The sequence below is a fragment of the Neovison vison genome, chromosome 11 (genome assembly GCF_020171115.1).
Source record: "Neovison vison isolate M4711 chromosome 11, ASM_NN_V1, whole genome shotgun sequence".
Lineage (NCBI taxonomy): Eukaryota > Metazoa > Chordata > Mammalia > Carnivora > Mustelidae > Neogale > Neogale vison.
Genome location: NC_058101.1, coordinates 198,098,830 through 198,113,728, shown reverse-complemented (window position 1 = coordinate 198,113,728; position 14,899 = coordinate 198,098,830). Strand labels below are relative to the sequence as shown.

At 45.1% G+C, this 14,899-nt stretch overlaps 1 protein-coding gene across 1 annotated transcript in view; it reads left to right on the top strand.

Annotated features, from left to right (window-relative positions):
• Positions 1 to 7,924, top strand: part of TRAPPC11 (trafficking protein particle complex subunit 11) — a 44,959-nt gene extending 37,035 nt beyond the window's left edge. The window contains exons 27-30 of the mRNA XM_044225646.1: positions 1,182 to 1,273; positions 2,273 to 2,406; positions 3,973 to 4,140; positions 6,891 to 7,924. Of these exons, the coding sequence (XP_044081581.1) occupies positions 1,182 to 1,273; positions 2,273 to 2,406; positions 3,973 to 4,140; positions 6,891 to 6,935 (439 nt within the window). The 3' untranslated portion in view covers positions 6,936 to 7,924. The remainder of the gene's footprint in view (positions 1 to 1,181; positions 1,274 to 2,272; positions 2,407 to 3,972; positions 4,141 to 6,890) is intronic.
• Positions 7,925 to 14,899: the final 6,975 nt, after the last annotated feature.

The following is a 14,899-nucleotide window of genomic DNA, read 5'->3' as shown; positions in this document are numbered from 1 at the left end:
AAGAAACACATAGCAGTTGATAGATACCAAATTCAGGGTAATAGTTACTTCTGGGGAGTGCAAGCAGGAAGGGGTAGGTGGGAAGATTCAGCTGTATTGTTCTGTTTTCTTAGGCTGGGAGGGAGACACATCATATTTCAAAGATTTTATTTACTTGACAGAGAGAGATCACAACTAGCCAGAGAGGCAGGCAGAGGGAGAGGGGGAAGCAGGCTCCCCACTGAGCAGAGAGCCTGATGCGGGGCTCGATCCCAGGACCCCGGGATCATGACCTGAGCCGAAGGCAGAGGCTTTAACCCACTGAGCCACCCAGGCGCCCCTTATATAAATTTTAAAACAGTGGATAAGATACATTAGAAGTGAGAAAGGAAAAATAACTATTTTTGAAAAACTAACAACTTTCTTTTCCCCCACTTCTGAATTTACCATGTTGAAGTTTAGTTCAGTTTATGTTTCTAGGAATTAAAATAGGGTTTTGAAGGCACTGCTTAGTTACCCGTCATGTTCCTGTAGTCCCATAAAGATTTATTTCTCATTGATGAGGGCTTAGATGGTTTTTCCTGTTGCTTCTGCTGTATCTGCACAGAGCATCCGTTCTTCCGCCTCTAGACACAGACTCTCCCTAAGGGCTCTCCTTGGTCAGCTAGCGCCAGCCAGCCCTGTGGTTCCTATTCTAACTGGAATAGGGGGAAAAATACTTGTCCGTTTCCTGATGGTACTCACTTTTTCTTGGTAATGCTGGAATGCCACTTTGTGTATGGATCATAAAATATTTCTAGTTTCTCGGTTTCTCCTATGTACTTCTAGAGTCGTAACAGCAGGCTTGAGGTGGTCTGTGCTCAGCTGTGAGCCCGCCGCAGGGTGAGAAGGTCTCTGTCACAGGTCCCCATGCTGCCACCTACAGTGGGAGCTCCCGAACACTACCTCCTGGTGTGCTTGCTTTACTCTCTGGCCCTGGCGCCAAACAGCATGGGTTACAGCATTTGTGAGTTGGAAATATCCAGAGCCCACGCAGGATTCCAAAAGCTTCTCTTAAAACTACTTCCATTAATGAAGTTCTAGAAAATGTAGAAGTAATTTCTGTTTCCTTTGAAACAAGTTGGTGCATATACGTGTCTCCGGTATTTGATTTAACTTTTCACGTGAGACGTGGATTTGAAAGCTGCCCCTTTCTGCCGCAGGACGTCAGCCATGGGAAATGTCCCTGTGATCAGTACTGTCATCACTCTGCCACACGTGATCGTAGAAAACATTCCTCTCCACGTGAACGCAGGTAACGGCGTCAAGTGGTACTTGAGAAAAAGAATCCAGGAAGAGTATCTCTTTTAGCTTCTTGGGTTTAAAAAACAATTTTTTATTATGAAAAATGCCCAGCGTTTATGAAAGTAGATTATGTTCAGTCCTGTTTCATCTGTACCTCTACGTACGCCTCGGACTCCTGTCATTTTAAAGCAAATCCCAGCTATTATTTGATCTATAAATACTTGTCTGCCTCTTTAATATTTATGGCTATTTTTCTAAACATAATCACAATTCTGTTATTATCCCTTTAAAAATTAGCAATAATTTCTTAATATTACCAAATTCCAGTGTCACAGATTTCCCTGGTTGACTCGGAAGCTTCTTTAGATTGTCTTAAAGCCTTGCATTGCAGCTGATGGATGTCTTGTACTTTTGAAATCTATGGGCGGGAAGACCCCCCTCTCCACCCCCCTCACCTCCTTCACCACCGCCCGCCCCTCTTCCCTGCTGTTCATTTGTTAAAGAAGTGGATCCCGTCTCCTGTAGAGCTCCCCACAGTCTGGACTTCGCTGATTGCACTGAATCATTTGTAAGAGTCCCTGAGAGCTGCTGGTGAGATCTGTAGTCTCAGTCAGATTCAGGTTTTCAGCAAGAATACTTCATAGCTAATGGTGTTTGCTCCCATCAAGAGGCACGTGATGCCTATCATTCCTTCTTGAACCGTGATGGATATTTAGGGGATTGTTTTATAGACTTGAAAAATTATTCGCAAAATATAATTCACCTCCTGATAGCCATGACCCTTTCTAGCTCATTCAGCTTTAGAAGGAGACCTGATTCTTTTGGGCCTGTTTTATCATAGTCCCATGGGATGTTATCCAGTCAAAGAATTTTCTTATTTAGCAAGAGTGCAGTGTTATCACTAATTTAAATAACCCCATGTCTACAGAATGAAATTCCTTTACAAAAAGAACTCATAAACGGTGAACTTTTTTTTTAACAAAAAGAAATGTATCCTCTTTCTCTGCAGATCTGCCATCGTTTGGGCGTGTCAGAGAATCCTTACCTGTCAAATATCACCTGCAGAATAAGACTAACTTAGTTCAAGATGTGGAGATTTCTGTGGAGCCCAGTGATGCCTTCATGTTCTCAGGTCTTAAACAGGTACAGCCCTATCTCACTGGGTTGCTTATGTAGATACGGAAGGGTGACCAGGAAATGGACAGCTGTACATGTAGCTTTTACAAATGAACTGATCAGGCTGATTGTGGTCCCTGTTATTTAGATAGGAAATTTTTATTCGCTTTTAAAGATTAAGTACAACCCGTATAGAGGTGGATTAAGTGGGTAACCCTTTGCACATTGAGCTCATACATGTAAGTTGTTTTTATAAAACAAGAATTTACAAGTCCTTAGATAATAGCAGCATTCCTGAAAATTTTAGATTTCCCTTTTATTCCTACTGTGTGTGTGTATGTGTGTGTTTGTGTCTTTTAATTGGAGGCCTAGCAGCCTCACTACCCATATTAAAAGCCCAATTCTCTTGCAGGCATGGGGGAGTTCCTGGATGGCTCAGGGGATAGAGCGTGCAACTCTGGATCTTGGGGTCATGAGTTCAAGCCCCACATTGGGCATGGAGCCTACTTAGGGGGGAAAAAAAAAAGCCTGTTTCTCTTCTGAACTATCCATAAAACTTTTTAGAGATTTTGATCTTAAACAGAATTTACTTACCTTTGGCACATTTAAACAAAATTTTATATTTACATACAAAAGTAAATCATTCGGGTGTTTTGATTCACTCATTCGAATCGGAGGTGGAAAAGCTCATCACATTTTTTAATGGAACATATACTTTCAAGCAAAACCATATTTCAGGGAGAATACTGTCTTCTCTCAAAGTGGCTAACAGACCTCTCTCAGTAGTCAGTAAATACTTTTTATCAACCAGACCATAATTAGAGGAACAAACATGTATTGATACTCAGTAGGGTCTACCCTGACTGGTCCCGTGTGCTGTGCATATTCTGAGTGCTGTGTTTGTTGTTAAATGCAAGATAGCATTACACATGAAGTATGTCACAAGTCCATTAGCAAACTTAAGTTGATAACAAAAACACACACTAGCGTTTATATATTGGTACACACATATATTATCTTTGACACAGGTACAATACTGTGTGTACTCGTATGCAAATGAGTAAGCTTTTCTAGAGTGTCCTGATCTTCACATATTGGTTTATAAAAATATATGATACCAACCATCTTTTTCCCCCCGCCATCATTTACCTCACCACAAAGTTCCCCTAAAAGAAAACACCAGAAACCACTGGTTTGTCTTATGTTGATGTAATGTATACAGAGATACTTTTCTTCCAGTTCTCTCATAACATGTCGTGACTGTAAAAAATCTTCCTGGTCTCAGACACACAAAACGTGGATCCATCTCACGATCCCCTTTTTAAGCTGGTACAAGTTGCCGTTTAGATCTTGGTGTCGAAAGTGAGAAATCACGCACGATTTTTGTAATGCATCTGTTACCTGTATAGTCCTCCTGTCCTCCTACTTCAGCTCTGTATTTCCGAATCTGTCTGGAACATGGAATAGGCAAGAGAGGACATTTTCCCCAGGAAGATTTGCGTGTCCAGTCACTCGTGACCAAGGAAGGGGTGACAGTGCGGAGATGCTGTAAGCGTGTGTATTTGTCTTTCTCTACAACTTGTTATGCTGTAGATTCGATTACGGATCCTCCCCGGCACCGAACAGGAAATGTTATATAACTTCTACCCTCTGATGGCCGGGTACCAGCAGCTGCCGTCTCTCCATGTCAACCTGCTGAGGTTTCCTCACTTCACCAATCAGCTGCTCAGGCGTTTCATACCTACCAGTATTTTTGTAAAGGTAAGGCCGAGGCATGGACTGCTCTTGACGCCTCCCAACTTGCAGGCAGACCAGGTGTTTCTTTCTAGTAAGCTTTCCCAGCGGCACTTGGAGACTGAAAGCTTTGGTTGCCATGACGTCAGTTTGACAGTATCGCTGGTTGTTTCCGTACAGTTGCTGCTGTTTCACAGAATCGAATTCCAGAGTTTTTTTATTCCCTTGGGCGGATAACGATTTACCCTCGCAGGATGCGGAGACGGGTTTTCCCTTTGGCTTAGTAAAGGATGGTTTTATCCTGTAGTTAGTTGGGAACTAGTTTTCCATCAAAATGGATCGACTTTCCTAAATGTGATCTTGAACGTTCCTCCTCTGTGCGATACCGACTGGGGCCTTCTCTGCAAAGGATCCCACGTTGGAAACTGCGTGGCTTGAATGTTCTGCTCTTTCACACGGCGACCATTTCCAGGGATGTGTAGGATGGTGGGAGTCGGTGTGGGAGAGGATGACCCGGGCGGTGCAGGGGGCTCACCCAGCAGTGCGCTCCCCTCCGCCGAGGCCGTTCTCACCACTGGAAAGTAGGGCTCCCCTCCTGGTACCTGCGGGTTCCTCAGTGACTCGGGCACACGTGGGTATAGAGACGTCCTGTGTGCAGACGACCTGTGTGCCACCTTCTCTTTTAACTTCATACTTGCTTTCGGAATGACGTGTCACTGGCTCACACTTGCCTCTTTTGTGTCTGTCTCATTCCAGGAAATGGAATGAGTGAAGGAACTGTTCCTTCTTTACATAATCTGGAATGGGGTACCTGATAAATTTAAGCACATGGTAGTGTTTAAATCCTAAGGTTCCAGAAAAATAAACATTTGTAAGTCTAAGTACAACTGGCCCTCCTTTTTCTAACTGCTGTGCTCTTTTTTTTCTAAATACAAGTACTACCTTCTAGTAACTTGACTGCTGCCAAAAAGGTTGGCTGGGATCCTCAGAGCCGGCGGCTCTATCAGTGGGGAAATCTGAGTGGCAGTTGTTTTGCCTGTCATGCTAAGGACAGTGACTGAGGCTTACTGTCTTCCCTCCTAGTGAACAGTCTTACAGACTCAGGTTGTCCATCCCTTCACACCCTCACTGAACTCTATAGAGTTGGGCTATTCTAGTATGATGGGCCCTACCGAGATGTAAATTAAATTTAATTAAAGCTTAATTAAAATTAAAAATTAATTAGTTGTCCTAGCCGCACTTGAAGTGTCCAGTAAATCAGTGTGACAGGTGGCTCCCATGGTGGACAGCGCGGACCAGAGCTTTCCCATCATGACAGAAAGTTCTCTTGGATAGCGCTGCCCTTCTTCAAGGCTGGATTAATATTTTTCTTCCTTTGAAAAGTAGTTTCCAAGTTTTCCAATTCATGATCGAATCTTCTGTCCCTGTTCATAAAGCTGTGTTTCATAAGGATATAACCAGATTGAGCCGTTATTCCATTTCCTTTTTTTTTTTTTTTTTTTTAAGATTTCATTTTATTTATTTGAAAGAGAGCACAAGCAGGGAGAGGGGCAGAGGGAGAGGGGAAAGCAGACTCTGTACTGAGCAGCGAGCCCATGCCGGGCTGGATCGAAGGACCCTGAGATCATGACCTGAGCAGAAAGCAGCTGCTTAACCGACTGAGCCACCCAGGTGCCCCCATTATTCCGTTTCTAAAACTGAACATCCTCTACCAAAGGTTATATGAAATACAAAAGACCAGCCACCTCTTCTTTAATTCATTCCGTTCCTGCCTTGAATGTCAGAGGCCTAACTTATTCACACATGCGTGCATACACACACACACACGCATATATGTGCACACACACATGCATGCATTAAACATGCAGCAACAAAGTGCTCCCTTCCCTGCCTCAGGGAGCCCCCTGCCCTGAACCATTCTGCGTCAGGCCTTGTCAGTGGCTTTCGGTGGTGATGTCGTAGCACGGCTGTTTCATGTCCCGAATACCATCTCGTGCTCTTCCCACAGAAGTCTGCTCATGTACCTCCGCTGAGTAAGAGTGTTTGCAAGACTGTCATTTTTTCATTTCCTTGATGACTCCCTGAGGTATCGCTCACCTGTCAGAAGGTTTACCCTCAGTATGGTCGCAGTACCTCTTATTCATTCTTGGCCTTTACTCTTCTGATGTGACGTTTTAAGTTTGTTTCCGTGACCTTTAGGGAAAGCTAGATTTTTGTTCTTATCTGCTGCTTCTGTCCTTGTAGTGTTCGTCATTAGATACTCTAGTTCATTGTGAATTGCTTTTCCTTAGAAATGGGAGGTTGGGAGACCTTGGATCCCCAAGGAACTTGTCTGACAGCCCAGGTCTGTGGCCTTCTTCGAGCTTGGGATGCAGGAGGGCCCCGAGCAAGAGAGAAACTGAAACTGTCCCTGAAGCAGGAAGGCAGCTGGGTTCCCGCCCCCACGTTCCCAGTGCGAGATCAGTAGCTGTGAGGACACAGGGCGGACAGAATTGGTGACCGAGGCAGAAGGCGGTGGAGGTACGCGGTCGGCTGGCGATGTCGGAGTCCGGTGGCAGAGGGAAGGGGAGCAGCACCTCGGCCCCGCAGCTTGCCCTCCCCAGGTTCAAGAGAAGCGAGAAGGTGGGATGAAAGAAGGAGAGAAACAAATGTGGTTTGGGTACTCGCGCACATTTATTCCGTTTGTGAAACCGTTCCAAGAATTTCGAAATCTTTTCTATTACTAGAGCCTTGGTTGTTACTGCCTTGTAAACCCGTCTCGTTTCCCCTCCTTCAAGCCACAGGGCCGGCTCGTGGATGATACCTCCATTGCCGCCGCATGAAGTTCAAGACTGGCCCTCGGCTCTTCTTATGGAGAAGGTGGACGGAGCTATAGAAGTTTTTCATTGTGAACTGTAGCTTTGATCATGGTAAAAGTTAATCTTTTCTATTTTTTAATGGATGTTATACCAACTCTTCAGAGGAACTCGTGCTTAAAATATTAGGAAAATCTATCTTCTCTTATAGTTTCACTAATAAATATTTGAAATCTCTCAGTGTGACACGGAAGGATATCAGACCATTGTTATTGCTGGAAGTTGTTCTATGAGTAGTAGGTTCTTGAAGAAAGTGATTGGCATGTGCAATATTAGAGAAATATCAGCCCCCCAGATAGGACTGGCCGCGGAGAGCAAAGTGCACACCTAGTCTGCTCCCCCTGCCCTACCCAGGGATGTTTCGAAGCCCCCTGCGGCGCTTTCAGAGTTGGCTGAACCCAAGATCAGCCCATCCTTGTACACTGAATTGTATTCTCAGAATCCATACATCCCATCTCTTAAGTGGTTATGTGACTAATCCAGAAAACTTCCAGAAAGATTTTAATCAAAGCAATGTAAAGTGTCTTTAAAAAAAAAACCAAAAACAAAAACAAACAAAAAACTCTGCATCATGTCAAAACATGTGAAAGAGGTTCAGCTCGCAGCCAAAACATGGATCATTTATGAAGCAGGTTTGTGTTCATAAGTGTGTTAACAGGTTTTCGTCTCTAAGAATCCACGCTACAAGGAGGTGACTGTAAGCTTAATTCCTTAAACTAAAAGTTTTGGGAAAAGATGCAAGTTCGAAATGAGAGCTTTCAGTGATGTTGTGCTATTTCAAAAAGAACTATTTAAAACTGTTGGAAATTCATGTAAATAAAAATCATATTATGATAATTTTCTTCTGTTAAAATATCTTTATTTAAAGGTTACGGATTTCCTGGAAAATTTTATTATTTAAATGCATAGGAGTTGTAAAAGGAAATAGTGATGTAAATAAATGTGTTCTCTTTCAAGGATGCTTGTATGTGTCTTTCATTTATCTTGAGCTTGTTTGATTTCAGCTTCACGAGGCAGCTTTTCCTAAGAATACTGTTGCATGAGGTCTAGGGAGAGCTTGGGATTCGAAATCGAGAGATCTCTGTTCTAGGACTGCCTCTGCTAACCTTCAGGGAGACTCGGACAGTGGGATGGGCTGTCTCAGGAGGACATGAGTTCCCTTCTTTCTCGGCCTTTTGGGTAGAGGCCGCAGGAGCTTGTCTCCAAAGTCAGATTGTCCAGGGTCAGCTCCCAGCTCTGCCACTTGCTCACAATGTGCGGAACACTGTGTGTCTCCGTGTTCTTGCCTATAAGATGTAGGTGATGGTAACACCCATCTCCTAGCCTGAGGAGGATGGTAACAGTACAGAAGAAGGGCTTGGCAACAGTGGCTGACCCACAGGAGTACTCAACCAGTGACATCTGTATTATTAGTATTTCTTTTAAATGGGAAAGCTGAAAAGGGTGTGCCTACATCTACTTGAGGGTCTGTGTTAACAGAATGTGTCAGTGTTTATGTTGTTGAGTACATACATGAGCACATACATGTGGACGTATGTGTGTAAATGTCAAACTGAAAAAATATTAGGAAGAACTCAGATTCTATATATGTGTATATTTTATATCCTCTTCTGTTTCATTACAAAACATCCTGGTGTAACCCTCCAATTGGACTTCATGACCCACTAATGGGATATAATCTGCAGCTTGAAAAATTCACGGGTTCCTTTTAATGTGAAGTTGGTCTGACACGGGGCTTATGTAATAAAGGTCTCACATGTTCCCACGGCCATCGTCAGACACGGAGTAGGTGTTAGAGCAAATGAGTCACCGGCATACACCTTCAAATTGTGAGCATTGGCGTCCGGGTGGTCTGTGCAGCTCTCTGCTACTGCAAATACACCAGAGAAACAGCTCCGTGCTTTCCCTCCATCATCCTCACAGTTGGCAAGAGGGTGACCCTTTCCCAGCCAGGACTTCTCCCATATCATGAATTTTGTGAATATTTTCTGTGTTCTTGTTTTTTAATCGAAGATTTTAATTCGAAAATACATGAGATCATCCTCCTCCCTGGGTCCAGAAAGTCAAAACTGTCATGTGTTGTCAGAGCTGTTGATGAACTCAGGTTACCTGTTGGGAGGGGTAGTGGGGGGGACAACTCACGGCCTTTCCCTTCCTGCCTCTGGGCTGTCAGATGCCATCATTGTCCACGTGAAAGTCTCTTACCTGCCGTTTTTTACTGTGCGCCGTCTGGTTCTCAATATGGCTCTCTACCAGTCTCATATACCACTGAGGGGTACATTTTAAAATACAGAATTATAAATTTTATAAATTTTGGGAGGGATACACTGAAGTTTGACCTCCTGTATCATAAGGCAAGCACTTGACAATCAGAGATGAGCTCTTCAAATGTCAAATTGTGCAAGGAAGATGGTGATAATGTCTGGGGAGAAAAAGTTCTTAATTTGTCTAAGTTTGTATTTTATGGTCCTAAAAGTTAAATCTGCAATTTCAACTCCATTTTCTTCATTAAAGTCTTAGGTTCCTTATCCTTGAATTTTTAAAAAGTGTTACGGAGCGTGACTCCTAGAGCGGATTTTTAAAAAAAATGTTTTGTTTTAATTCAGTCCTTTCTTTCATGGTCCATATTGTATCTCCACCCAGAATATAAAACATCTTCCATTCAATACTGTCCCTGATAATAGCTGTTAAGAATTCTGAGTTGTGATTCCCACATTGGGACTGTAATTAGTGAAGGGCTGCTTTTCAGTTGAAAAGTTAGTCTCCCCCTCCTAATGTGGAGGGCTCATGTCCCAGCAACATGTTCCAGAAAATACTTAGAGATGAGTTATATTACTTAATGGTACAGTAAGTAAATACTTACTGTCTACTTTTCAAGAAGCAATGATGTGCAGCATCAGTGATGAGGGCTTGTTAAATGAGTATGTGACACCAGAGTGAGATCCGCACTATCTCCTGTCCCCTTCCCTTTTCCTCACACCATAAATCCTTTCACTAAAGTGTTATGAACGGATACTAAGTTAAAAATCATTGATCCTGTTCATTAAGATATATAAGAAAACATTCATTTTATTTTATTATCCTGACATTTCAGATGCCTTTTTTTTTTTAAAGATTTTATTTATTTATTTGACAGAGATCACAAGTAGGCAGACAGGCAGGCACAGAGAGGAGGAAGCAGGCTCCCTGCAGAGCAGGGAGGTCCATATGGGGCTGGATCCCAGGACCCTGAGATCATGACCTGAGCGGAAGGCAGCAGCTTAACCCACTGAGCCACCCAGGCGCCCAAGATGCCTTTTTTTTAAATGCATATGGATTTGTTTTGAAACACTTTTAACAAGGGATATTTATGCCATCCTTTAGTGAACTTCAAAAATATCTTCCTTTTATTTTAGCAAACAGTACCATTCTTCAGGACACATTGGAGCCCTGTTAAACAGTGAGTATAAAATCCCATGTTTTCATGAAAAATAAATTCACAGTTTAGTTATATTCCAGGTTTCTTCAAAGATTGTATTTGTGAGAAACTTTCTCTTCTACTCAATCTCATGCCTGTGTTTGCTTTTTGAAGTGCATTTTACCAGACAGGGAAGTAGAAGCAAAGTCAAAGCATTTTTAAAAATTCTGTTTTCTCTCCAATTATTGAAAGAACTGCTAGTAACCTCGACGTAGATTTTTCATTTATGTAATAACCACCCATATGTGAAAGGTATCCGCATGCGTGGCAAATGGGATCTTGCAAATATTATCTTTATTAGCTTGGACAAAATTTCTAAACTCTGTGTTTCCCGGATGATGATTGCCAGCATTCATTCAATGCTATCAGGTGCCAGTGATGTTCTTACCTCTTCAATACCCCCGATAGCCTAATGTGTAGGAAACATTTTAAAGATACGTAAACTGAGGCACAGAGAGCCAGTGGTCTGGTTTTTCTTTTACTGCAGAACAGATCACCCCAATAGTTAACAGTTTAAAACAACAATCATTATCTTTTCCTGGTTATAGTGGGTGAGGGATTCGGGAGCGGCTTGCCTGTCCCAGGCTTGGCCTGGGGTGACTCGGGCGATTGTGGTCTGACCATAAACTGCAGTTAGAATCGGTGGGCATGGAACCAGGAGCTGAAGTCGGGAGTGGGCAGCCGCTGAGCCTCAGGACCCTTCCAGGGGCCTGGGGGCTCCAGCATGAAGGCCCCAGGCAACAGGGCGCAAACCACACACTGCCTTTTGTGACCTCTCCTGTGCTACCACTTAACAGCACTTCCACTGTGGCCGCAAGCCCACCTGGATTCAAGAGGAGGGAACATAAACCCCGCCTCCGGGTGCGGAAACAGGAAGAATATCCTGGGACAGGAGGAACTGCAGCGGGTTCTGGAACATACCGTGTCTCAACCGAAGTCTCAACCCAGCGACACCGGAAGTCAGGGCAGAGCTGGGCTTCAGGTCCAGGCACTCCGCACAGCCACTGTTCTAATACTGCAGGCGCTTGGACTTAAATAATGAGTCTTGGGCTGAGCGTGGTTTTGATGGCAGGCATTGTGCATTCTGTGAGTTCAGACCTATGTTGGGTTTTTTGGGCTTTTGGGTTTTTTGTTTTTGTTTTTTTAAGATTTTATTTATTTGACAGCACAAGCAGGGGGAGCAGGAGAGGGAGAAGCAGGCTCCCCCGCTGAGCAGGGTTCTGTCTCAGGGTTGCATCCCAGGACCCTGGGATCATGACCTGAGCTTAGGGCTGGCGCTTAACAACGGAGCCACCCAGGCGCCCGAAGCCCTATGTTCTCATGTCTATGCCAGTAAAGCCACTGCCCTTATCACACATTGAATTCCAAGTGTTTCCTGAACCACCCACCATGGGCCAGTTTCCGTACTGGTTGCTAAAGCCATCAGGGACACCCCATCCCTGCAGACCAACAGGGGGAAATGCCACGGAAACAAACTCCACTACAAGGTGATAAATGCAGAAGGGACTGTAAGACTGGTGAGCTGATGGGGTCTGGGATTCGTTTTAAAATGTGCCTGGTTGGGGCTGGGAGGGAACCAAACTATGTCAGAGAGAGATGGATGAAATAAGATTTGAAAACTGTTGGTAATGGTTAAAGGTGGGTAAAAGGGTGCCCGGCGGGGGGCGGGGGGGCCGCATTTCATCCTATTTTTGTCTATGTCTGAAAACGTCCACGATTAAAGAAATACTAAATGTACAAGGGAGAAAGGAACCACAGTGGAGGTGAGCATTGGGCGGAGGTGAGGAAGCGGCAGTGAGGCCTGAGCTCCTCTAAGAGCAACAATCAGAGCTGTTTTCATTCAGTAATAAAACGATTGTGCTTCTCTTTTATGGAAATGCATCCCGTCCTTCCAGCACCATGGGGGCCAAGTGCTTTTAACATAGCCCTGTCGACTGTTGAGGCCGCTCGTCTTTGTTTTCCTACTTGGGAGGTTCACATTCAGTGATAAGAGAATTGGAGGGGAGAGGAAGGAAACTCACCCCTGCTCCTGGAGAGCAGGGCTTTTTCCGTTGAAATTCCAGGACTTCCGGGATGAAGCTTGTCTTCTTTTCAGCTTTTAGATGCTCAACAGATTGCAGACTGTATCATTTGAAAAATGTTTGATCTTGGGTGATCGCCAACAACCACCGTCTCAGCAAAGGACTGAATCTCAAATGCCAAATTTAACGGGAAGAAAGAAGCGGCTCTGTCTTCAAGATGAAATATGGAATTATTTAAATACAAGATGGGAGGAGCTCTGTGATCGCTCAGGCCGATGGGAGGAGACCCTGACCCCCAGGGGCTCAGAGGACATTTACAATATTTTCTTCACTCCTGATTGCCATCCCTTTATTTCATCTTTTTTATCATGAAAATTTCCAAACACCCATGAAAATAAAGATATAGAAAACAGAGCTTATAACACACTTCCATGTTTGTACTGAGCTTTAGTCCCTATCAGTACTTGGCTATGTACATTCAATTCTCTTTGATAATTTCACCCAGAAATAAAAGGACTTAAAAAAAACAAAAACAAAAACCAACCTGCAGTGCCTTATGACAGCTAAAAAATTACCAAAAATTCCCTATGATTGTCTAATACACAATACATATACAATTTCCCCTGATCGACAAGAAGTTTTTTTTATAGTTTAATCAGCATCCTAAGGAGGCCCTCCATTATATCACATCTCTTCACTAATCTCTAATGTTTTTCAAGAGCTTTGGTTTTGTTTTGGTTTGTCCTCTCTTTTCCCCCTATTCCTGTGTAAAAATCTTGTAAATGAGCCACTGGAGGACAGGAATGTCAGGTCACTGTGACAGCTTTACAGCTTTCTGGTAGCAGATTCCACCTTCTCTAAAGGAGACCCAGCACCCTCCAATCTGCCTTCCTCTGAACAGAGGGACATTCGTGCCTGTGTTCACCTGTTTGAAGCGTCTGCTTTGAAGAATACAGTTTTACAAGGAATCTTCAGCAGCACGGAGGAAATCAATGAGATAACTTCAAACTGATGCTGATACGGGACATACATTCCTGGGAGCACCTAAAATCAGCGCTATAGATGTTCTAAATGATTACCTTGGGAAATTAGCACATGAGCCAGAAGCAGAAGATGAAGTTGTCTAATGAATGCATTTTAAACTAATTGTTTAAAAACAGGTAATCATTACATGAGGGATCTCTCGACACACACACCCACACATCACACACACACACACACACACACACCCCAACAGAAACTGCAGAAAAGTTATTGAGAACACTTGTTAAATAAAGACAGTAAGGCAGCCCTTATTCAAGAGGGGCTCCTGGGCGGGTTTTGTAGGGGAGAGCGGTTGGACCCCGGGAGGCTGGACTCTAACAAGGACAAACGGGGACATAGAGGGAAAGTCGCCAAGAAGTAAGGGTGAGGGGGGATTCTAGCTAGACCAACTGCACAGAATTCTTGGGGGATCAGATACCAGGGCCGAGGGTGCCCCTAGGCTGATTTAGTAGCGTTCTAGCTCAAACAGGATTCTCCAACGTCATTGAGAAGCCCAAGGGCAGGCCTGGCGGACTAGAGGGCTCAGAAGAAAGTTTGGTCCAAGGGCAGTCTTGGTCGATGCACATTTGCTTACAACTTCTCACTACAAGATTGTAATTTCAGGTGAATAATCCCTCCTCCTCTCTGTTTACTGTTAAAGCTGGACGCGCCGGCTGAGCAGAGCCCTTCTTTTCAAGCGTTGCCTCCCCCGCCTCATAGAACATTAAACCAGGGCTGCCCCTTCCCAGAGGGGTTTTGCCGAGTAAGGCTCATGCATGAATAACCCCGTGACCCGTGGGACGACCGACTCCGAGTTCCGCCGAGCAGAAAGAAACTTCCAAAGTGGTCAGACAGGCTGGGTGACTTCGGGACAATGAGCCTTTCTGCTCGAAAATCGGAACGCAGCTGCGACCAAGGCAGGTTTCCGCGCGCTTCGCGGACCCGCGCGGCGCACGCCCTGCAGGTGGGGGGCAGCCGGGGCCGCGGGTGCAGTCGCTTCCTCCCGCCTCCGCCGCGCACGCGCTCCCCCCTCCCACCGCACGCGCCCCCGCCGCGCACGCGCACGCGCACGCGCTCACGCCCAGGTGTGGCTGTCAGGGGCCTCCGCGGCCGTGAGGCGCGCATTCCCGCCGCCCGCGCCCGCCTTCATCGGAAAGACGGTGCGGCAACGCGCCGCCCGCGGCAGCGAGCTCCCCCGCCACGCCCCGGCCGCTGCGCTCCCGAGCACAGCGCAAGATGTCTTCGAAGGACTGTGCAAAGCCCACCTAGGAGGTGAAGCGGTATTAAGTCGACCTTTTCTTTTCAGGAGGCAACACGGTCGGGAAAGAGAAAGGACCCCTCTGGCTTAGGCTGCTCCCTCCGCCCCCCACCGGCTCGCCCACCCCTCACGCACCCCCTCCCCACCCACCGGCCTCAGAAGCCCCATGGAA